This window comes from Pagrus pagrus (assembly GCF_965226575.1).
Source record: "Pagrus pagrus genome assembly, chromosome: 16".
Taxonomy (NCBI): domain Eukaryota; kingdom Metazoa; phylum Chordata; class Actinopteri; order Spariformes; family Sparidae; genus Pagrus; species Pagrus pagrus.
In genome coordinates, this window is record NC_140200.1 from 25,516,916 (window position 1) to 25,542,565 (window position 25,650).

At 39.9% G+C, this 25,650-nt stretch overlaps 1 protein-coding gene across 4 annotated transcripts in view; it reads left to right on the forward strand.

Annotated features, from left to right (window-relative positions):
• The window catches only part of lrfn2b (leucine rich repeat and fibronectin type III domain containing 2b), a 151,859-nt gene that overhangs the window by 120,764 nt on the left and 5,445 nt on the right, over nucleotides 1-25,650 (forward strand). For 3 of the 4 annotated variants that reach the window (XM_084378171.1, XM_084378170.1, XM_084378173.1), the window contains one exon: nucleotides 19,548-20,944. In XM_084378171.1, the coding sequence (XP_084234297.1) occupies nucleotides 19,569-20,944 (1,376 nt within the window). In that variant the 5' untranslated portion in view covers nucleotides 19,548-19,568. Of the gene's footprint in view, nucleotides 1-1,404; nucleotides 1,568-19,547; nucleotides 20,945-25,650 lie in introns of all 4 variants that reach the window. The other variant, XM_084378172.1, reaches the window with a different exon arrangement.

Here is a 25,650-nt window from a genome sequence, read left to right on the forward strand (position 1 = left end):
TACGGTACTGTTGTGTGGTTCTGTAATTGCTTTGTGGGACATTTCACTTTATTTTGTTGAGTGAAGGCCCTGTTTAGTTATCAGATGGTCAGACCGACACACCCCCGCTCCACGCCGCAGGCTTATCCGTTCACACTGGTTTGGTTCATCAATAATGCACCTCTGATACTACCTCCGGAGGCGCATCAGAGGCGCAGCGAAATTTCACCCCTCACCGCATCTGAGACTTTCACACAGAGGCGGGTGCAGAGAATTGGCGCAGGATCCCCGCATACAAACGGCAGTGTGAATGGGGCTACTGACATGAGACACTAAGACAGCACAGTGGAAACGTTTATTTCTGCTCAGACTAATAGAGCAGGGGTTCTTAGATTTGTGTCAGCATCTGGATGTAAATACTAGTTTGTCTCTGGACAGTGGTGAACTACATTATTCTTTCATTAAAAAAAGTAAAAGGAGAGGTTTAATTGAGTTGAAACTTGTTTAAGCCTCTTTTTTCATCCTTTATTGCGTTGACAGTTGGACAGCTCTGTGGACGGTGGAGGAGAGTACTGAGAGAGAGATGCTGGCAGGCATTCTCTATAGTGTACTGATTCGGGATTGAAAGATAATTCCACAAACACAGCTCTCCATACTCTCCTGGGCTCCTCATGTAATTGGCCTCAGAGTCCAGGAGCTGGGATGTACAAGCTGAGCTGAATGCATAATGTATGTGTGTTATGACTCACTTATAGCTTAAAGAGCCAGAGAGTCCCTTCTTGTCAGCAGAGCAATGCAGGGCACATCATGAACAGTGAGAAGCAGGTGAGAGTAATGAATATCAAAGCAGGGTGATGTGCAGAGTACGGTCACACAGGGGTGTGTGCGAGTGTGTTTTTGGCTGTGTCCAATTTTTTTTTTGGCTTTAGCACTGCAGGTCCGTTCACAAACTCAGAAACTCCAGAGCTGTGTTCAGTGTGCCGATAATAAGTATTCAGGTCATGTCGTGGAGACAAAGCCTGTTGTGTCCTTGAATTTCCTGAAGCCTTATTGAACTTGTGATTTACATTCTACAGTTTTGACATTTGGCTGATGCGATCATATTGAGTTACTTACAGTGAATGAGCAATGGATTTGGAGTCAAGTTTGCTGCTCAAGGACAACTTACATAGGACAACTGAGTGTTCAGTGATCAAATCAAACTTTTGAATTCAAGAATGGACTTTTTTTTAAGTGGAACTACCTTCTACCATACACCCATCAGACACATACCACCCACCCAAATACAACTCCCATGGCTTTGGCATTACCTGATGGCAGTGCCTCCCTAGCAAGACCATGCGCCCTGCTAAAACCGCATAAAACTGCCAAGGAATGGACCGAACGTGACACAGAGCTCATTGATCTGGTCTCTAACTTCCCCAGATCGCCAATCAAGCATATGTGGGACATCCTGGAACAAGGCCTATCCATGGAGGCCCCACTCAGACCTGTGGGGGTGTCCTGATGTGGTGTCTGGCACCAGGGCATTGACTGTGGGTCCTTTGAGTCCTGTAGGAGGTGGGGACTCCATGGGTCGGACTTAAAGGTACAGGGGAAAATAAGTTTTTAGTCTATTCGTGAACTGTGTTAATGTTGGAGCACAGCTACTGTAACCTGATGAGGTGTTCCAGGAGCAAAGGCCATAAAAACACGTTTCACCTCTCATCCAAGAGGCTTCTTCAGTTCTAACTAACTGCAGAGGAGTTGGCAGGCTTTTAAACTCTGTGCGGGAGTGTTTTTACAGAGTCGTTAGGACACGTGTGAGCTCTGAGTTTCAGAGTCATTAGGGCCACTTGTGGGTTGTTGGTCAAACTGGCCTTCATGTGGGTTTCTAAGGCTAGGTGAGCCCAGGTACATCTGAAGGAGACAAATCATTCCTTTGAGGACAACAATGTAAACACCTTGGCCAGAGAAGACAGATGGTTTGAAAGAGGAGTAAATGAATCCATCTATGTCAAACTGGAACGACCGTCTTTGAACAGAGGAGGTGGTTAAGACATGACTTATCACCCACCTACAATGCTGTACTGAGTTCTCTCCCCAGACAGCTTAACAACCATTCACATCTGGGCTCACCTAGCCTTAGAAACCCTAACGACTCTGAAACTCAGAGCTCACACGTGTCCTTAACGACTCTGTAAGAACACACCCACACAGAGTTTAAAAGCCAACCAACTCCTCTGCAGTTAGTTAGAACTCAAGAAGCCTCTTGGATGAGAGGTGAAACGTCTTCAAGAAACTGAAACAAGTCCAGTTGCCTATGATGCAGCACCTAGATTTCCCATGACCTGGATGACTGAGAACCTTCATCAACATAAAAACACAGTTTTCATTTAACCCTTCAACCTGACCAAAAGGTCTGAGGCAAAGAACCTTTAGATGTCTGACGGGTTGACATTAAGAGGCCATGTAGGACTTTACAGTAAGGAGTAAGTTGCTTTAATCAGTTGTTAAACTCAGCTGAACAGGTGTAATGTGATCAAATGCATTTTGTCAAGATTCTGGCAGCCATTTGTAACCGCTGTAATCCATCTATGTCATTGCTGTATGCCCATAGTCATTCAGGTATAACAGTGAGGTGGACATCGCTGTAGCTCAGCCAGCTAGAGACACATCCAGGTTTTTCTGCATCAGCTGATCACTGGATATATTTTTTAGATGAAAAGAGCAGATTTGTGACGTGTGTGAGAGTTTTAGTACAATAATTTCAACAATAATGACAATAATCTTGCCTTTGTTGAGCTGCTGGGGCTTGTGTAACATAAATCTCCAGGTGTGTCATCAGCATTCTTATGACACAATACATCTTCACACCTGATCAACTGGTCAACTGTCAGTGTCTCCCAAAATAACAAACAGTATATCATCATTCTTCTATCGTTTCCATGCAACGTTACAACACCACACCTTCATCATAATGTACCTCATTTACTAACATATATGTTATATTATGTACATGATCACTTCACTTCATTCGTAACTTAAAAGAACTCACCGCTGACCTGGTTTCACACTGTACTTGAACAGCAGCCTCCTAAATAAGTCTTGTTTTACCTGATCATCCATTCCGACCTCCTCCCTATACAGACTTTTTTTACTTTTTAAATTACTTCTCCTCACCTCCTCCTTTGCAGCTGTAATAATTATTATAGCGGCAAGAGGTTGCTGTAAATATGGCTTGTAACTGCTTTCATTTTCATCAAATTTGGTCGTTTTTTCTGATAAGGACAGGGTCTTAATGTGTTCTCATAACATGTTAAACATCTGAACTATGGGGCCAAGAAGCAACATATACAAACTGAATAGCAATGGGTCCAGTACTTACCCTCGATATACAGAAATACTGTTTTTGTTCACCTCCAATGGTTCTGCGTTGGAGGGTCTTTTGTTCATATTGAGTTTCTGTCAATGAAAGTCGACACTGCCTGCACAAAAGTTTTGCACATTAAAAGCCTGCCATGCTTTCCTGGCAGGTTTTCAATGTGAAACATCTGCAACATGTGTTAAGATGAATGGGGACGGAAAACCTGCAAAGAACAAAGTTAAAGTGATTGGATGAATTAGTTAATGAAAAGTATTTCTGCTATTCTTGTTTATTTATTTCTCTGCAATTAATTTAATATCAGCTCTTGTATGCTGTGTTGTGGTTTCAATTCATGGGATTTTGAAATCTGATGTTAATATTTTATAGACTCACTGTTTATCAAAGTTTACTTGTTGCCTCAGAGAGGGAGTAGGGTGTGGTGTGTTTTGCCCTCTACTCAGCTGCCCTGGCATTTGAGGAGATTCCTCTCATTGGAGCCTGTTATCTCTCGCAGTATTGTCCCTGGAGAGGCCTGACCGTGAAGGTCAGTGATCCATGGCATTGTGATCTATAGTGCAGAGAGGGAGGTTAGAAGCTACTCTGCATTACAGCAGCAGAAGAGGCTCTTTCATATTTCAGATAGGAGCAGAGTGCTGCTTTCTAAAACTGCTTTTTGACATTTGTCCTATCAGTATTTGCCACCACATTTGCACAATTATTACCCTTATCAATATTTTATGAATGTCTGGAACTGCAGACTTGTCAGTGACAGTGTTTGGGGAATTCTCCAAAGCCCTAAAAATGTAAAGACAATACATTTTTCTCAAACGCTTTTATGATAACAATTCTATATTAATTTTTTTCTTTTCATTCAAAAAGATTTTAAGACTAAAATAAGATTTTTGCTTGACTTGCAGAAGTCTCAGCTTATCATGGCCAGATGGTAATGGTCATGAGGTGCAAAGACAGTTAAAAGTACTTTTCATTTTATGCCACATTACTATTTGACTGACCATTGGAGTACTTCAACAACGCACAAATGCTGTGATCATTTGTTCATAAAGATCTCTGTGTTACGGTGGGGTTTTGTTTGGACCCAAAATACAGAGACCAGAGGCTGGACATCAGATTAAAGGTATTTATTTGGGACAGAGTTCTTGTGGGAGTAGCTGACGAGAAGAGCAGGCAGGCTGGCTGGATTGTCTGGTGGCGGCATGGAGGGATCTCAGTGGAGCAGGAAGCAGAATGGAGAGGTGCTGGAGGTTCTGCACACGAGGGGAAAAAACATAAGCATCAGACAAAGCCCAGTCAGGGAAAAAACTTTGGAGCATAGGCACAAGAAAGTCTCGACACTAGAAATCACTTAGAAAATAAGTGAATACAATAACAAGAGCACTGATATAGCCACCATACAGGACGGAACAATCTGGCAGAGGTTGATGAGAAGATGATCTGCAGGTGCGCCTCTCCGCTGCTGCAGACACCGCTGCTGCTTCCACAGACACAGACACAACCACTGGGAAAGGAGCAGGGGAGGGAGAAGGGAGGGGGAAAGACAGATAGGGTAAACAACAAAACAACAAAAAGCCAGACTGCCACAGTAGAACCGTGACACTCTGAATGGCACCTTCTCCTCACTGAGATGCTTAGATCATGGCTTCTGTATGTTTTTGGGAATTGAGGGTGTATATTTAAGTTTTACTTGTGTTACACCAAGAAAATAGAAAAATAACAGATTGCAAATTTCTCTACCAAAATCATGGCTTTATCCCAAGTTGTGTGGTAAAGATTTTTAAACAACATCATGACACTTAAAATAAAAAAAATAAAAACATAAAATTATCAAGGAAATTCCTGTGTTTGCTGATAAAAATTGAGGAAATCCTAAAAAAAAAAAATTAACTTTACATTGGCTCCACTTTTTGTGCATAAATTTGGATGGTCTGTCTCCAGCAACTGTGAAGATGATGTTTAGCCGTCGAGGGGAAACTTCTGTCATCCAACTACAAGCAAAGTATGTGCTGAGATCCCTGAATACTACAGCATTGCAAAAAACAATCAATTGTTCCATAGTTGTGTTTTGTATCCATAATTACAGATGTAAGCCCCTAGTGTTCAGCACAAGGACATGCATGAATAGAAACGCTACCACTAACATGACATAGCCTCTTTGAATAAAACAGGACCAGTAATGCAGCGACAGATAACTGAGGAGGTTGGCCTTCCTGGTTCAGCCACTTTTGTGAACTATAAAATAGCTATGCTACCAGTGTAGCTGACATGCTGTCAAACTTTTCACTTAGCTAATTTCTTGATGCTAACTTCCTGTGGCACACAGTGTATACAGTCTGTCTGAAATCCTTAAAAAGTTAACATTTTCAGTTTACAATATTAGAAAAAACGAAAGGAGGAGTTTTTGCAGACACATCAGTGAGGACGGAGGTTCTTGTAGGAATGACTGGACATGACTATGCAAATGCACACAGAGCTACGTGGAAACAAGTCTAAACTTAACAGCTGGATGAACAATTTCTGATTGTCCTGTTTCTGATTGCTACATGTCATGACTTACTGTGACAAATGTTACTGATTGATAGAAGTGATGTTCTGAGCAACAAACCTAGGTTGAACACAAACCTTAATCCAAGCTCGGAAACATCCCTGTAGAACAGTTTGAGGTGCTGTCTCACTGATTTTCTGCAGTCTTTGTTCCAAATACTTTTTACACTTTGTCTGTTTTTTTGGCTATTCTCATTTTCAGTCCAGGCTGGTGCCTTTCACAGCTGTACTTGTTGAAGTTTCTTCATGTGATTGTCCGCAGAATGTCCACAATGTGTCACTTCATGTCGGGTAAGCATTTCCACCAAAGGGCAGCTTGCAGCTCTGTAGAGGGGAAAGAGTCTTTGTTGAACCGCTGATGTTCTCTGGAAGCAGAGCAGCCCTGTGGTACCGCTGTCACACCAGAGAGGAATCTTACAGACTATTCCGAGCACTAAGCAAGAAGGTTAATTAGCCAGACAATAGAGAAGCAATTTCATGATGTCACTTCTGCTTCCAACTGAAATTATGAATCTTTTGAACAGAGCCTCCTGGAAGCAGGGTTCAGACCTGCCGAACAGAGAGAGAGAGAGGCAGACGCTGAGCCGCTACTGAACCAGCTGTGGGGTTATTAACAAGAGAGCTGGGGCTGTGGAATGACTGCCAGGGTGTTTTTCTTTCTCTTCTCTCTGTTAGTTAGCTGAATAAGCTGATCTTTACCCTGAGTGGCTCTTACCAAAACGCCTTCCTGTCACGTTTGATAAATGAGATCGGTGTAACTAGAAAAATACACACAGCCATGCTGGAAAACTCGACATGGCACTGCAGCAGAAAGCCACACAAATGGACTGCATCTGTCTCAGAAATAGTGTGTGTGCACGTGGAGGCTTGGGTGTGTATGTGTCTTGTTGAGGTTGACACAATTATGAGTGAAAACACGGACGTCAGCGTCCTAATGTTTATATGGGTTTTTTTTGTTGTTGTCTTTTTATTGCTTTAAAGGAGCACTTTGTAAGATATGTCCAGAATTGAAATTTAAAACATTCAAAATAAACAAACGTTATTGTGAGAAGAAACAACAGTGTTGACGATATGTCACAGACGTCTACATCCTGTGTTATAGAGATGTCTACTGAAGTTAGCATGCTAACCAGCTAGCGCCGGCCCGTCCTTTATCATAAGACCATAACTAAAGAGGAGATGGTCCAACAGTACGGCCCCGTAGTTTCAGCTGGGAGATGTCTGCAAGTGGCCGGTTTGCTGTTTCACAAGCTCTCTTAGCTCCTAGTGTAATAAATAAACACAATAAACTCACACAATGTCAAGAAATTAAACACTCTTAGATCTTTTTTCCTTACTAAACAGAAAAATACAACCACACACATCTGGATTGTCTCTTTTACTTAAATTGACGAGCTCAATCGCTTTGTTAACTCATTGTAGAAACACACTTCATTCAAACTGGACACAAACTAAATAAACTCACCAAAACAGTCTTGGTTTCATGTATGCATGATAAAAAGAAAACAATATTTTTCATCTATTGAAGTTGTTTTTTCTCAAATCACAGTGAAAGCTCACTGTATTTCCCTATTTTTTTCCGTGAAGAGAATTAGCATTTTTCACGAATAACGTGCGGTGCATCACTTCACTATTCTGTATTTTTGGTGCTATATTTACATATTTAAGCTGCTTTCTGTTTATTCTGTATATTCTGGTGAGAATGAACCTGTGTTAGTAGAATGAAGAGATTCAAAAACCTGAAGTGTTTTGGATGCTAGAACCTAAAATATTTTAGTGTCAGTTAATAGCCATGACTTTTAACATTGTTCTTTTCTTCTAATTTTGAAACATATGTTTCATACCCAGCAGACCTGTCATTCTTTTATTATCTGTTCTCTTCTCTAAACCTCAGCCTGCGGCCACCTAAATTCCAGCTCACAGGTCACACCTTCTCAGGCTAACACTAGAACTGTCTCTGTTAAGCTCTGCACTCTACATTCATCCCCTTAAGTACAAACTCAGTGTAACATCTTGCAGACTCTGCATCCTTCTAAAGACGACAGACAGATTTCTGCTGAAAAGCTACTTAGAGCTGTTCACAAAACCCAGCAGCAGCAGAATGCTAATAGGAGGTAGTCTGCCGTGTCTTGGAGATTAGATTAAACATCAGGGCCTGATCCTGCTTCTTTAGCTGCCCTCCTGCAGAGAAAAATCTCAAAATGCACACTTACACCCAAATTTTACCAATGTGCCTGTGATTAGTCTGATTGTTCTGTCTGTGCTGAATCCTTCCCAGCCCAGAATATACAGAAAACCTACACGTTTGTGCTGTACAACCTCTTTGGTGCAGTAGCCATGATATTCTTTAACTGCTGAATATGAGCAGAAAACATACATTTAGTGCAGGATTTTATTTTGAATGCTGTTATAAGGTGCAGTGTTTTAAAAAGCCCCCAACAGCATTAATCATGTGACACTACACTGAGAGCTGTAGTTAGTCATTCACTCAACATGCCCACTATATGGCATATGCAGCATACTAGATCTAACAGCTGGCTCTCCCTTGTGATCTCATGCCTTTGAACGTTGAGAGGATTTTAGCAGTTTAAAGAAGACATGATAAGAAGAAGTGAATCACCATATGAAAAGCTTTACTGGATCAAAAATCTGCTCTGTTTGGTCAGATGTAATTGGCTTAATCGCTTATGGCAATGTCACTGATAGAATCTTAGTGCATCTAATCTTTGATCTTTGACCCTCTTTAATAAAAACACTGAAAAAAGGGAAATGGTGGGTTTACAAAAATGCATTTAGTGAATGCTAGACAATTCATTTATGTTTTTCTCTCAGACATGTTTCTTGTAGAACTCGTTTAATCTTGAGGGATGTAAAGTCTACTAGTCTCAATCATGTTGAGATGACTCAAAGGAGTTATGTTTCGTTCAAAATGGAAAGCCCCGCCTCCTGAAAACAGGTGCAATAACAGCCAAGGACCGTTACAGACTGCACCATTTTCTCTCTTGTGTCAGAGGATTTGTTGTGGACCTGCAGGACTTTCTACACAGTGAAGGTAATTAAAACCTATCAAATCAGTAGGAGTTAGAGATGGACTGTAAATCTGCATTATTTTTTGCTGAGCTGTCATCTGCCAGTAAGCAACTTGAGCCAGTTAGCTGCTAACATTAACATTATACCTTAAAAAGCTTTTAAAACCTTTTTGTGTAATGTGTTATTCATGAAATGTGTGCAAAAGATGTGCTGTTGAGTTCATGCAACAGTCTCAAACTACTCCTTTTCTCTTCTTTTGATTTATGACTGCATTTTAAGATGGTTGATAATTAATTAGATGGTAATCTTCACCAGGCAGTTGGGAAAACAAAATCAATTCGAAAATCACATTTATTTTAGTTATTGTCACTCAGTAGTAATGACAAAAGTAACTTAATTGGAATAAATGTTTGCCTGTCTTACTAAATCACTGCTGTATGTTTTATGTCTGTGTTTACTCTTCTTTTTTTTTTTTTCAGATAAAAGCTGAATTTGTGTATGACCACGATCTACTGCAACGAGTTCTGTGGATTCTTTCCTCCATGTCAGTCAGTGTGGTCAGGTTACAAAGTCATCACTTCACAGACTGCATGGATAGAAGGAATGATGACACACACCAACAACTCTTTCAGCTTGTATATGGCCTGCGAGTGCAGTTCATTTTATGTTCATGTATGTGCACATTCCTGACTCTATGACTCTATTTAACTTAACTGGTGAATGCCAACATTTAATCTCATCTTGTTTTGTTTTGTGAATTTGGATTCTACAGGTCACAGATCATGAAGCTCTCATCCAGGGATCTATTGAGCAGCCCACATTGGGGATACATGTTATGAAAGACAAAGATATCAGTGTCTACCTTAACGAGATCCTGATCATCTGGTGCAAGAGTACATGTTACATTTAACAACACTGACTGTTGGCATCTGAAAAAGTTTAAAATACACATTGTATTCCTTATGAGACAGCAGTGGTTGATATAGCTGTAAGATGGAAACATTTGGTGACATTGATAATTGGTGTCACCAGGCTGAAACACTCGCATCTGAAGTGTAGTATTTTTCCTAGCTGAGACAATTTTACATTTTATGTGATTTATTTTTTTATCCTTGCACATTTAATGTTGCAAATATTTGCGGTTTTTCCAGGTTCTGGAATAAAGGTTCTAACTGTTACATCATTTGCAAACTGTTTCATCATTTTCAATGGGGAAAAAATGTTTAATGTTAAGAATGATCAAGAAAAATCTAATTGAAAAGTATTAGACAACAAGAAATTATTGATTAATTCAAGTTTTAATTGTTTTAAATTAATTTGAATTAAAAAAAAACTTTTATATAAATTCAAATAAATATTTATAGTAAATACTGTGTATAAACAAAAGTAATGAATTGTAATTTAACTATTACATCTATGAAAATGTAACTGACATCAGAATATTTAAATAACAAATAGTGTTGCAATAAAAGGGATTGAATTGTGTTGGAATAGAGTGATGAAATTGTGTAGGAGGAAAATGACCAAAGAGTTTAATTAACTTTATCGAAACACATTTCAATCATTCTTTATCAACACTACTTACTTGTGTTGATTGAACACACATAGTTTGTGTTGCTTTCACACAATTTTGTGAGTTTCTGACAAAGAAATAATCTATGTGCAACCAATGTCCACTATTGAACTGAGTAAATCCAATGCATTATTTTTTTTCAGTGTAAAAGAAAATGTCTTGGTACTTCACTGTATACTTGAGTTTGGGTTAGACAGCATGTTATCAAATTTGAATCATTTTGAATGGCTTAGCAAATCTTTTGGATTTAGCTTTAAAGGAGCACTCTGTAGTGTTGGTGAAGAAATGTTAATGAGAAGAGAAAGATCTTCATTGGCTGATTTTTTTTCTGCCTAACCAAAGTAAATAAACAAACTGTCTTTGTTTTCATGACTGAATAAACTGACTAAACAAACTAATCTTAAAGGACAAGACAATTTTATACTGTTTTACTTTGTTTATATGTGGCGGACCCTGCCACCTTTCTAGCTTCAAACAGCTTGTTTATTCATTAATGGAAAAAATAAATATTTCTAAGTTTGTATTATTAGCTTATTATTATTGCAAATATTAACATTCTGAGTTTGAATTGCATCTCCAAAACTATATAGTACTCCTTTAAACATTGTAACTAAAGTGATAAAATTCAAAGACTCAGTGTGCATTTGATCACCTTGTTGGCCGAGAAGCACTTCACTTCACTTCAAACACTTCAGTTTGTGTTCATTGCAAACATGAAAATGATTTTGAGCAGAAGATGTGAAACATGTTTCTGACACTCTGAAATAACAAGCTTTATTTGGCTACAATTGTATAGCAATTTCAACAAACAGATTCAATTGTACATCACTTAATACATCACATACATCACTAAAGCGCTGTATTAACTGGGTCACAGCACAGGTAGTCACTGGCTTAGGATGAATACATGAGTGTTTGCTCAAAGTGAATGAACAGCTGCGTGCAGCAGAGTCATGTTGGATCTTGGTGCTCATCAGGTGTACAGCGGTACGTAAATACATCCTCCCACCATAAGTTCAAAAACAACTCTCAGCGTCCCCCACTTACTCATGGCTTCTGTATGAGCTAACTGCTAGGATCACAAACTGAAATGATACCTCTACAGCAGGCCTTTTCAAGTCCTTTATAGAAGGGCCAGATTTTGAAAAAAAAAGTGTATTGCCAAAGGGCTGGATGTTTACATTCCCTTTGGCAGACCAGTAATGCTTGGATTTCAATGTGTTAAAACAACTGAATTTTTATTTAGTTTTCTCCTCTTTGTTTTCACAATTTAACAAATAAACATTATACACAAAAGTATAATATGGCTTCACCATAAAATTATGGCATCAGCTGTTTGTTCAAGTATTTAAAAAAATAGTGTAGAATGTTGCAAAAAAACAAAAAAATAAACTTTTGGGTGAACGAACTGAACTGAATCACTTCCTGAAACAATCTGTTCATTAGTCAGTTGCAAGCAAATTTGCAAGGATACACACACCCACACGCACACGCACACACACACACACACACACACACACACACACACTCTGCCCACAGGATGAATGAAGTGTGTTCACGACAGCAAACACACAGTTGATTCAGGCTGCTATTTAGCTGCGGTGAATTAACAATATTTGTCTTGGACTGCAATCCAGATATATGACATTATCCAACATTTAACATGTGCCGCCTGCTCAATCACAAGCTCACACTGTTTTGAATAGAGGACAGCTATAATAACAAACTCAATGAACGGAGTGTAGTATCAGAGTTTGTCAGACCCTCACCACCTTGTAAAGGATAAGCACATAATGAATGAATGAATGAATGAGTTGGGGAACTTATTTCAGTGTGTCTTTGCTATACTCAGACATTGAGATCTGACAACTGGACTTCATTTGTGTGCTGACTCATTAAAGGTAGCTGGCAGTGTTGCCAGATGTCTCAAAAGAAACAAGTAACCAGGTTTATGGAAACAAGCCCAAAGGAAGTGACTCTGCTCTTTAAAAAAGCCAGCAAAGTCAGGGTAGAAGAAGACTGCTAGAGAGTAAACAGTCCTGTTACCAAGGCAGAATCTCAACCTGCACTCATCAAAAAAATCCCATTTTAGGTCAACTGTGCAAGCAACTTATTAGAGCCCATTTACACTTCTTGTTAGGCTGCTACCTCTAGTGGTCATAGTAATTATTACATCAGCAAAGGGGGCAGTCAGGTGGGGAAGTATAAAGAATGAATAAAGTCCACATAAAGAGGAGGTCGGTGTGGAGACCTAACACTTTTTTTTTTATGTCACGTACATAACACATAACTTAAGTTACATAAGTAAGGTATTAATGTTAATCTAGTTCAAATTTTCTAAACCTAACCAAGAAGGTTTTTTGGCCTAAACCTAACCAAACTGCAGGCATATGAGGAAGGTCCTGTACACCTGTCGCTGGTATGCTTCAGTGAACAGTGACTTGTGTTATTGAGGGAGTCACTGGCAGTCAACATGCTCAGTTGACTAGGTGTGAGGATGTGTTGCAGAATTGACACAATTTTAAACAAAAAGTTGGCTTTACCAAAAAAGGAAATGTGCGGTAGGTCACAAACAATGTGTTTTGGTGATTCAAATGAATGTAAAAATGTTTTTTGTTTTCATTCATCATTACTTCTGCAACAAAGCATTTTGCGACCACACCTTCCAACATCATAATGAGTGTGATGAGAGGCAACACAGACTGAAACTTTCAACCAGAGAAAGTTTGCCAAATATGCTGTTCCACATACAACCGCTAGTGCTTTTAAACTGCAATAGAGTAACTTAAAGGGTAACGCCACCAGTTTCACACGTGAAAGTGTGTTTACAGCCAGTGACTGACATCACTAGGGCAGTTTATCAGATCACATGCAGCTTCCTCTGGAGCCACAAAAGGCTTTATACTACTATTTTCACATATGCAGTAATACTCCCCAACATCTTTAAAGTGTGAAATTGGTGGAGTTACCCTTTACAGTATTATATAGCAGTCTATAATCAACAGCTGTTGTATGTGGAACAGCATATTTGGCAAAGATGATGCGTTTGTGTTCATGTTTTCCCTGAGCTGAACTCTGAAACATGGAGGATGCAGATAGACCTGAATATTTTAACATTTTTACCCCAGCTGTGAATAAAATGCTGCATTGGACCCTCTGTACTGTTGTCACAATCTCAGAGACAAGTCTTTGAAACCTATACATAGCTTGTTATCTAAAAATTGTCTTCCGTCATGATTCTATAGCCAGCTATGGAGCCAACTCTCCTTGCACAGGGTTCTGTTGTAGATTTGTTGTCCATATTTATCTGCTGCTAACAGATTAATCAGCCAGTGTAGGTGTACTGGAATCCACTGATGCTGTTCCCCTTTTTCATCCATTTCCCTTTTCTTCAGCTGAATTCTCCACTGGCTGCTGCAGAGTGCTGTCAGACAAACTGCGGTTCTGTATATTTCAGTCCTGACACTTTTTTTTCCCTCTTTACTATTCAAACTCAGGTGCTGTCTGTGCAGACTCTATACCCTCAGGAGCTCACGCTAAAATGAAATTTCAGCTTGCACAACAGAGCTGGTGAGAGCTGTGGATGTTCAGGAAATTCAATATTGACAATCTTTCACAACGGAATGGAGGTAGTATTAAAACTATTGTGGTTATCATATAGTAACAGTATGGGCCTGCCTCTGTTCAGAAAAGTGTTGCTCTGAAATGACTCTGTACCGGTCACTTCCCATCCACCTCTGGAGCCTGGCAGCCCCAGGGTCAGCACAGTGGTATCCGTCAGGAGCTGTGATGAGTGTTCACATCAGGGCCTTCACTGATTACTGCTGTCCAGGCTCTGGTCAACATACAGGAGAGGCACCTGCATGGCTGCAATGCTTGACTTGTCAGGAGAGATCTCGTTTTGCTAACTCCCTGACCTCCACACCATCCATCCTCTACACAGCGCCCTTGACTTTGACCAGATGATTTACTAAACTGCTGATCTGCTCTCTGTGATGAAATGCTTCTATTTGTGTTCCCCAGGCCCTGTGGGCACTGTCCTAAAGGACTTTGCAGGTCATTTGGAGTGTACTGTAGTCTGGGTTGGAGTGTGTCAACAGCGAGTATATTAGAGACAGTTTCACTCTGTTTATCTGATATTGATTTGAAGAGATTGCATCAGTTGATGAAACATTTGTTGTTCTATACAGTTTGGTTGATCTTTTTAAAGAAATGTCTTTAGTGCACAGAAAGCTGTGCATTTCATTTATAGAACAACAGCAGGTAGGATCACATAGCAGACTGTGTAAACCGCATGAGGACCTGTTCCCATCTTAGCTGAATTGACAAAATGGAGGTTAAGTAAAGAGGAGCTGTAGGTATTATACAAAAGATGTTTCCTCATCACACTTTAAAAGCACTTTTACAGTACTTAGCTGTAGCTCAGGAGGTAGAGCGTGTTGTCCAGTAATCGGAAAGTTGCTGGTTAGAGTTCCCAGCTCCCCCGGCTGTATGTCGCAGTATCCTTGAGCAAAATACTGAACCCCAAATTGCTCCTGATGAGCAGGTCTGTACCTTGGATGGCAGCCTCTGCCATCAGTGTATGAATCACAGATGTTAACCATGTTAACATTTTTGACACGCGCAGTTCTCGTCAAAAATAGACCTGAAAACAACCTGTAGACGGTCATGTCCACATCATAGCAGAGTTTCACTACAGTTTTAATGACTGTATCTGTAGAATATGTCACAGACATGAAGAGAATACACACAACAGGTGAAGGGCAGTGTTTTTCCTGTGCACTCTCTCATTCCCCCTCTGCTACCTCGTTCTTTCAGCAGGGTAAAGGGATCAGACTCCATGTAAACAGATGGGGCAGGCAGAAGCCGCTGCAGCAGCAAAGCTGCCAAGCACTACACAAGCATCCTGTGCGGCCAGCCTGGTAAAATAGGTCTGCTACTTATGTAACTTAACTTACATGAATACGTTTGGTACATACTCAGTTTATGTCATTTGACAACTACATAAGTGAGTTTAAAGAAACAACATAATACCATTAACTTTTAGTTACCATTAACTCTGGGCAGAAACAGTGGTCTCCTGGGTGAAAGTGCTGAGCTTTTTTAACCCATCCATCCACCCGACCACCATTCTATACAGACTTTTTTGTTCTTTGTACTACGTCACTTGACTTCTTCCTTTACTACTGTAATAATTACTATGACCATTAGAGGTCGCCACCAAATATATATATATATATATATATATATATATATATATATATATAATATAAATGAAAATATGGGTCCTAATAAGCTGCTTGAACAGTCAACCTGATGAGGACAGTCTGGTCGTTTCGTGTCCCATGCAGCCAGAAATGAAAGATACAGATCCTGACAAAGACTAGAGAATCACGGATGTGGGGCGATAACTGCAATTTTTTATTCACTTTTAAACATCAGTTTGCAGAACAAATCTTCACCCAAAGTCCTCTTATATACATACACAGGCCTCCCTTTTTCTACATCTTTCAACAACATCTCACAACCTTCTACAGAAGCAGTTTTCTCCATCAAACATATCTCAAAGTTAAAATCTCATACTTGTTGATTATGTTCAACATGTTTTATGTTGCATGAAATGTACTATGCTTTGTTGAAAAGTACTACAGTTCCTGGTCCCAAAATACAATATAAAAAATACAGGCAGAACTTCATTCAAATTGTTGTTGTTTTTGTTAGTGTTAGCCCTCGTAGTTTTCCTTATCCATTCCTTCATCAGCACCTCTATCAAATCCACTGATGCTTATTGTGGCAGAAAACCTTCAGTTGAAGTTGATTGAAATATAGATAGTCCAGCTCAATACAGAGATATGATTCAACAGAGACAATATCTTACAATGCAGTGGTGTATGTCTGCGTGTTTCGACATCTGTGCATGTGTATGTGTAAGGAAAAAAGGGATAATCTCAGTTTATATTGGAAAGCATGCTGTTCTTTTTATTTCATGCTGTTTGTCTTAATATTGTGTAATGATGTGCAAATGTGCACAGTGGTATACTACATTCGCAGTCCTTTCTCTTTCAGGTTGTTGTTGTTGAGTCATTACACTGAATGTCACAGAGATTATCGCATGTGCAAAAGTGCATCCATAAAATTGCAGGTGTTGTTGTGTCGTAGGCTGGAATGAGTGGTTGCACTCAGAGTCCTGTTTTATTTGACGACTGACATATACATATTTATGACCATAAAACCACTGTTTAACTCTGCAGTATGCCAGCAGCCCACTGTTCCATCTTACACTGTCCCTGGGCACCTGCTGTCTAATGCACTGTTTTCCCTGATCACAGGACTACATTATGACTGCAGCATTATCTACACCTGAGTGCACCAAGAGAAAAGGACCAGGGTCACATGAACGCCCAGATAAAGGCTGTTCCAGTGTCGGGCTCCATTATGGAACTATACAAGCCAAACACAAGATATATGCCATTGACAAGTAGACTGTGTTGTTTTGAGTAAAATGCCAGTGTCCTATGGAAACATGTTTTTTTGAATTACTTATTTCTGCCTGTGAATGATTGAATTTCTAAAAGCAGAAATTGTTGAAACAACTTGGATTTTATTTCATAATTTTGGTTTTTCATTAGTTTTCGAGTGCCTCCTTGCCCCTAAGAACAGAGTTACAGTGGGTAGTGGTTGAAATCTCCCCCTCTGAAATGGGACGACACTTCAAGATCTCATACGTCATCAGTAGTCGTCGATGGTGTTAATGTAAACAGACGGGACCATCTGTTGCCATCTGCCATTTATCTGATGGACATAGAAAAGCATGTAAGCTCATTCATGTAAGCTAGCAATTCATTCACAACATCGCACTATCAATCAAGACATACACAATTACTATACAGGTTTTCTATAAACTGATCAATATACAAGTTGTAAAGTTAGTTAGAATACTTTGTAACTAAAGTCGGCCTTTAAAGACAGACTAGTGAGTAGATGAGTCTCCGTGTTCGCTGTGATGATGTTTAATGTCCCCGACAACCTCTGTAGTCTCATTTGGACATTTGTTAGCAACTGCTGTTTTTAACACACAGAAGAACTTTATAAATAAACTGTGGGATATTTAATGATGTATTTTATGTTGTAGAATAAAATGTGTAAATATCTTCAGCCTGTGGTAACCACACAACTTATTTCAGACATTTAACTGAAAACACATAAAAAAAACTCAGACTTTGTGAAGAGGGAACCGGATGTGCTAACATGCTAACTGATTTCTGAGTTTTAGGACTATAGCATTCTATTGGGATTGGACCTAGGAGTGTACTCACTAGGGCCTAGAGTGACTTCAGCCCTGAGGACTATAGTCACACTTGTGTTATCTGATTGGCATCAATCATACTTCAGTATCACTTGGCTGGATATAAGGTTACTGACAACATCCAGATAATTCATATAGCTTTTATTACAATTGTGTAACTTTTCACTTCTCACTCATAATACTTCAGGCCAGTGTCATTTGCTGCTGTGACTCACTGCACCACCCCAACCTTTTTATGTGCTAAGCTTTGGTGGTTTATTAAGGTGGTATTAGCTCTACCAACATAGTCCTACTCAAATTCTTTATCAGTTCTTACATAGAGCAGACCCTTTCTGTCTACAACTGTATTCCCATTTGCTTTAAATTATCACTTCCTCTGAATTATTTTCTAAGATAGTGAAACAGTGACATCACTTAAGATAAGTTTGAAGAGGCAAGAAACACAAGCACTCAGACAATCAGGTTAATAAGGGTAAAATAATCACCCAAACATTGTACAAACCTTCCAGTTGTCTTTAGTTTAGGTTAAACTCCAAGTAAAGTTGTAAGGCTATAAACTCAAGGGTCATTCAGAATCACTGAGCAGTGTTGGTAGTGTTTTTTTCTCTCTTTTCTTCTGTCATCACAGTAAAAAAGAAAAAGAAAAAAGAATTGCAAAAAACAACAAAACATTCTGTGATCAATCATGTGACTCACTTCCTAAATACATTCACAGTTGTTGTCTCAACCAGGGAAGCTTGGTTCAGTGATATATTATTACTATTATCGTGGCAGACATTCTGACTTGTCAAAGCAGGAAAAGCACAGGTGCAATAATTAATAAATAACATTAATTATGGCTGCAGTACATTTAGACAAGCCAGTTCCAGGGCTCTGGTGAGCTGGCATGGTGCATTGAAAATTCAACCACTCAATGACGCCTTAGTCTGACTGAGGAGAAAAGAGAACAAACAGCCTCAACTTGAACTGCCTTTAGGCTATTTTAATATACTTAAGGGCTCAGACTGGCTTGTAGCTGGGCCCTAGCTTTTCACAGTCCAGGCCGGCTCAGCTATTAACAGTGCTGGAAGACGCCGTAGTAACATGCATCAACAGAGAGGTTTTATTTCTCCTCTGTGGCAGCGAACACAATATACAGACTTCCTATTAAGCTGCAACCCAAGAGAATCTTTACACTTTACGGCTGACAAAAGTCACTACCATCTACCAGGGGGGCATCTAAGAGCACACTTTCGCCACATTTTTTCAAACATGGAGGCACCAGGGCGGGTAATCACCCCTTGAGGCCACCAGTGCACATCAAACCAGCTTGACTATGTCACATACACAAATTACTCACGAGGCCACCTTCCTTGAAAGAGGAGGCTCAGTGGGTAACACGTGTGCAGTTTCTGCCGCAGCAAACGTTTCATTCACAGGAAACCCTTCAGGGCAGATCCCCCTGTGAGTCTGCCACAGGAAGATAAAATAAAAGTTTAATGATTCCTGAGCGCTTCAAATAATAATTTCAAATGAGGCAGACAGTCATTTAAAGTGATCTCATTTAACGGATGTTTTTGGGAAATTATTTTAAAATGTTATTGTTCTGGGTAGGACATAGTTGGGCCTGTGGCTCCATCTCAGATCTTTTGTACCTGAGTGCCTCCTGTGGTCTTTCAGTGGGGCTGGGTTGAATTGATGATTAAGTTTTGAAAGATGATAATGTTCATGAGTATTACCTTAACCTAATTTTTATTTTTCTGTTTCTCACACAGGTTCCTTTGTATGACTCTACCATGGACCACATCATCTCCTACCTGCTGGTCCTGGGAGCCACAGTGATGATCACCCATGCATGCCCTAAGTACTGTGTATGCCAGAATCTGTCCGAGTCCCTGGGGACATTATGTCCCTCCAAAGGTCTTCTGTTTGTGCCTCCGGACATCGACCGAAGCACGGTGGAGCTCCGTCTGGGAGGCAACTACATCCTTCGCGTAACACAACAGGACTTTGCCAATATGACTGACCTGGTTGATCTTACCCTCTCCAGGAACACCATTAGCTACATTCAGCCCTTCTCTTTTGGTGACTTAGAAACACTGCGCTCAATTCACCTGGACAACAACCGCTTGATAGAGCTGGGCCCTGATGACTTGCGAGGCTTGATCAACCTGCAGCACCTCATCGTTAACAACAACCAACTTGGACGTATCCATGAAAAGGCCTTTGAGGACCTGGCACCTGCCTTGGAGGATCTAGATCTCTCCTATAACAACCTCATGTCCCTACCCTGGGACTCAGTCCGACAGATGATTAACCTGCACCAGCTGAGTCTGGACCACAATCTGTTGGACTTTATCCCAGAGGGAACTTTCACTGACCTGGAAAGGCTGGCAAGATTGGACCTGACCTCAAATCGCTTGCAGAAGCTACCCCCAGACCCCATTTTTGCCCGTGCCCAGGACTCAATGATTCTGACTACACCTTATGCTCCCCAGCTGTCCCTAAGCCTGGGCGGGAATCCATTGCACTGTAACTGTGAGATGCTGTGGTTGCGGAGGCTTGAGAGAGATGACGACCTGGAGACTTGTGCTTCCCCTCCTGCCTTGAAGGGTCGTTACTTTTGGAATGTGAAGGAGGAGGAGTTTGTGTGTCAGCCACCTCTGATCACCCAGCACACCCACAGAATGCTGGTCTTGGAGGGCCAGACGGCCAGCCTAAGGTGCGAAGCAACTGGAGACCCTTCTCCCACCATCCACTGGATCTCCCCTGATGACCGGCTGCTTGGGAATTCCACCCGAACCGCAGTGTACAGCAATGGTACCCTTAGCATCACCATCACCACCTCCAAGGACTATGGCACTTTCACCTGCATTGCTGCTAACGTGGCTGGGGAGTCCACTGCCTCCGTGGAGGTGTCCATCATACAGCTCCCTCACCTTAGCAATGGCACCGGGCAGCCAGCACCACCAAAGTCACGCCTCTCTGATATCACAGGGACTACTAGGGTCAGCAAAGGGGCTCCAAAGATCCAACCAGAAAGGACTGTGTCCGTCTCTGAGGTGACAGCTGTCTCAGCACTGGTCAAGTGGACAGTGAGCAAGTCAGCCCCCAAAGTGAAGATGTACCAGCTCCAGTACAACTGCTCTGATGATGAGGTTCTCATCTACAGGTAAACACTTGGATTTTTTTTTTTTAAGTGTAAGCACAGTTTTTATTATAATTCATGTTCCAAAATTACAGTAGGTACTTGGTTGATATGATTGGGTTTATTTAAATATGTATTATATATTTTTCTACTGCTCAAGTGACTGAAACATGTAATGTTCGGCCCTGTGTCCACATAGAAGTTTTTCTGCGTCTTTTTTCAATTGTTTCAAATGAGGAGCGAGTGTCTGCAGCAGCAGGTGGTTGCCCAGAGAAAAGGTGTGCTCCGCCTGTTTTGTGCAGCCGCTCCAAGCGCTTCAAGTTGAAAATCTCTCAACTTTTCAGAAAGGCGCTGGTGATGTCACTTTTGCTCTTTTTCTTTTCCCTGGCCTCGTCTCCTGTGAATCCTTTTCCTTACTCTGATGTCCCGATGTCAAATTAAAAACAAACAAATAGTAAGACCAAAAGGGGCAGTGTTGATTATACAGCTGTGGGGTCAAGATATTGTTGTCATAGCGACAAGACGCAAGTGCAGCGTTTTTCTCTCAGCGGACAAATGCTTCATCTCAGTGCTCCTGAACGACAGCTACACTTTTCTGCGCAAAGAAACGTTCACACGGGCCCTTAAAGGAGTCTCTTGTAGGGAAGAACCCACAAACAACAGACATTTAGACCGGCAGATGTGGATAATTGGCAGAAAGCACAAAAAACAACAATCACCATCACACCATGCCCTGGCCAAAAAAATGGAGAGGCTGCTCTTTTTAGTGAGCACCACTTGAAAATGCAGTTAATTCAGCTTTAACATTGATACTTTGTTCTGTTTCACCACAATTGAAAGACTCTACATTCGATATAGTACTGTGTGAGAAGCTGTCTTAAAGAGCCGTCTAAATTAAAATCCCAGAAATGTGGACATTACAATATACATTATGGCAGTGTCAGTATTTTTACACTATTTGCACAGCACTCAATGCATCTTCATTTCTGAAGGATGAAGAGGGAACGGTACAGACGGAACACGTCATGGCATCTGAATGAGAGGCTCAGCACTAAACTAAATATACAGCTTGTGTTCTGATCTTAAACAAAGACAGATGCATTTTCTTTAAGCACTGAATGATGTCTCTTAACAGGGTGCATTGTTTTCAGCATCACACAGAGAGTCTTTCCAGTGGAATCTGTGTATTACTTAGTTTTCTGTAATATTTTACACTCTTGTAGGGTTCAACCATCATCCATAGTCTGTGTTGTCCATCAAATTGTTTGACAGCAGAAAAAAACACCTCTTCTCCATCACTTTTTCATCTGATGTCTCCCTCATGAAGCACACTGCCATGCTGGGTGTGGTTATGCTCAGCAGTCCAGAACCAGGGGAATTTCTGTCAATCCAGCAGCATTTGATGATGATGAAACTGTATTACATGAGGCTTATATTCCAATGCCACTGTCTGTAAAATGAATGTGAAACCAGCCAGAAAAAAAACAATTAATTCCATTTAAATCAGTTACTCTTCTCAAAACGGTGGAAAGCAGGATATTTAGAGCTGTAGCCTTAGGGCTGTTGCTACCCTTTCATTGCAATATTTCCCTTCATTTGGAAACATATTTTCTCTTGTTTCACCCATTATAATGTAGTAAGAATGTCTTTCAGTCCAGTGTAATTATACAGTGCAACTATAGCAAATAGTAAATTAATGTAATTAATTATTTTCACCAGTCATTTCTCCACCCACTTTGAATGTAAACATTTAGGGAAAATTACATAACAGTCATATGAACTGAGAGAATATGAACTGAGAGACACATCGGTGACAGCTGTTGAAATGTCAGTTCCTTAGACCTCATTTATAAACCCAGTATGGCTTGTTTAAAAACCAAAAATAACTTAATATTCATTGAATACCTGAACCCTGGTGGGGTTTAGATGAGTTAACTGATTCAAGGAGAACTTTGTTGTGAGAGCACTGATACCTTAAACTGGACCAAACCTTCAGCGTGCAAAAGGCGGATCAGTAAACATAAAATGGTTGAATCATCATTATTGGGTTCAGTCGAAGGTACAAGCCTAGGAACACAAAAACTCATTTCCAACTGCAACAACAATGCATTTTTCATATTCGCTACAGCTGACTCACACTTGCAGTGATGGAATGTAACTAAGAACATTACTCAACTACAGTGTTGCGTTACTTGTACTCTACTTGAATTGTTCCATTTTATGATACATTTTGGAGGAAAATGTTGTACTTCACTCCACTACATTTATTGATAACTTTAGTAACTAGTTACTTTGCAGATTACATGCTGCATCAGAGACAAAGTAGAATATTACTACCAATATTAGTAGAACTGAAAAAATATAAAAAGTGTATACATATGTGTAAATGCATGTATAATTTTACTTTTATTCATACTTTTGATACTTAAAGTTTATTCTTTTTTTCTGTTCTGTAGCATAAAGGGACTAAATTAAAAAAGTGACCCTTTCCCTTATTGCCAGAAAATTACGTCATATATTTAAGTACATTTAATATCAGATACTCAAAGACTTTTACTAAGGTGTAACCCAAAGTAATAAAAGTATAATATACTTTTACTCAAGTATGAATTATTTTTTACAGTACTGTTGGCTGGCTTCTCCTTTGTGATGAAGGATGCTGAGGTTTGTTGATATTAAAGTATTTTGAGCCATCTGCCATGCCAAGCTAACAGACAAAACCTGATATCTCAGAAATGAAGTTGAATTTATTCCGGTGGTCAAAACATGAATCTAAAAGATTGGTACATTATTGTGAATATCCCTCTGCTTCTGTGTTGAGTAACACTGGAAATTGTTGAAAGAAAAAGTTGAAATGGAAGAGAAAAACCCTTCTTGAACCAGTGGTTCTCTGATGGTTTGGTTTTAGCTGCGTACGATCAGTAGAAAAGTGAAATAAAAGGTTTTGTGTATGGATGATGATGTGGCTAATTGGGAGCCATCGAAGTAAAGGGAGGGACCTTGAACTGAACTCTGCTGAGCCCCACTGATGATGTCTGATGAAGATGTCTTGAATATGAATGTGAGACAGATAAGAACTGAACCAACAAGTGCTTAATGCCAACCCAGGAACTTACCTGATCAATTAAAATGTCAGCAAAAACTGCACCGAATCCACAGGGATTAAAAGAGAGCTTTCATGCTGCCATGAGAACAGGATCTCTACCTTAATAAGGACGGCCTCTGTGATGTGCATTGTTCTGAAAGTAGTCTGAACATGTCACAGATTGATTCATTAAAGCCAAGTTGAATTCAAGAAAGTTATGTGGAGACAAGTCTCTGTAAAAGTTAAGATAAGAATGGAAGTTTGGAAAGCTGCCTGTAGCTGCTGGGAATCTGGAGACAACTTCATCGTTTCAGCTGTGTCTCATCATTGTGCATAAGAGGTAAGAGTTTTCAGCTGTTTCCTCTTCAAACACTGGAGCTGGAGGACAATGATATCACTGCTCCACTTTCCATTATTGGCACATTGTTACTTGAACTCAAGTTTTACGTGCTCCTTCATATGGGATAGGTAAATGTGAAGGCCTGAGGGCCCGGAGAACTTATTTTAAAGGAGAACGGTCTATTAAAAAAATGTGCCTTTGTCAGGCTGAAATGAAGGCTTCTGGTATTCCTGAAAAGTGTACTAAATGTTCCAAAGTATATGAGCACTATAATCAGAGGTGGGTTAGCCAAAAAATGTGCTCAAGTAAAACTGCCGTAATACCAAGAAGTCAAGAAGAAGTAAGCAGTCATCAGAATAACAAGTTGAGTTAGAGAATTAAAGAATCTACTAGAGAAAGTAGATACTCAAACTTTCATCCTAATCAGTTTACCTATAAGGCAACTCAGCAGACTGAAAAGAATCTTACATTTCAGAAGAATGTGAAACAAGTAAAGAGAGGATGTTAAGATAGAAAGCTCGTATGAGAAGAAAACAAAGGTGTATCGGCAAGTTCAAAAAGCCTTCAAATCTAAACCACTTTTTATTCACTGCATTACATTCATCCTAAAATTAAGAACATCGAGGACATCAGTGATGTAACTACTCCATGTTTGTTTGAGGCGTACAAGTCACTGAAATGCAGTCAAAGAGGTGGTAAGATGCACTTTGGATTTTTGTTTTATAATCTTAGAGTTTATTTCCAGGGGCCATAAATGATGAATTCCTATTGAATCGGTTTCTGGAGTGGTGTTTTATGAGTTCTGAATTATTATTTTGTGGTTTTATAATGTATCTTATAACTGTTCTCCCTTTTTGTTCATATTTTTATTTTTTACCATATTCTTTTCTCAGGTTTACATTTAAACACTTGCAATTTAATAAATATTTAGCATTAGATAAACTTTTTTAGCATTGTTTAAAATGTGCCACTTAAAAAGACACATTTTGGGTTAACACCTTCTCTGTACAAGCTTGCCTCTTACTATACGCTCGTATTAACTTTTTTATTATTGTAAAATACATGATCTGGGGCACTTCCTCTGGATGAAATGGCAAAATGTTGGCGATACATTTTTCTTATAATTTTTCTCGTGCTACTTTAGCTAGATAAAGAATCAAACCACCTGTTAAATGCACCAGAATACATGAATGACATCTACTCTTTCCTAGGGGAAAAGCCAGACCTCAGTTAAAATTGTCCCAGTCACATTTTAAGTGCTTATGCCCACTTTTTAGAGCTCATCATTGAGAAATTGTTATCTTA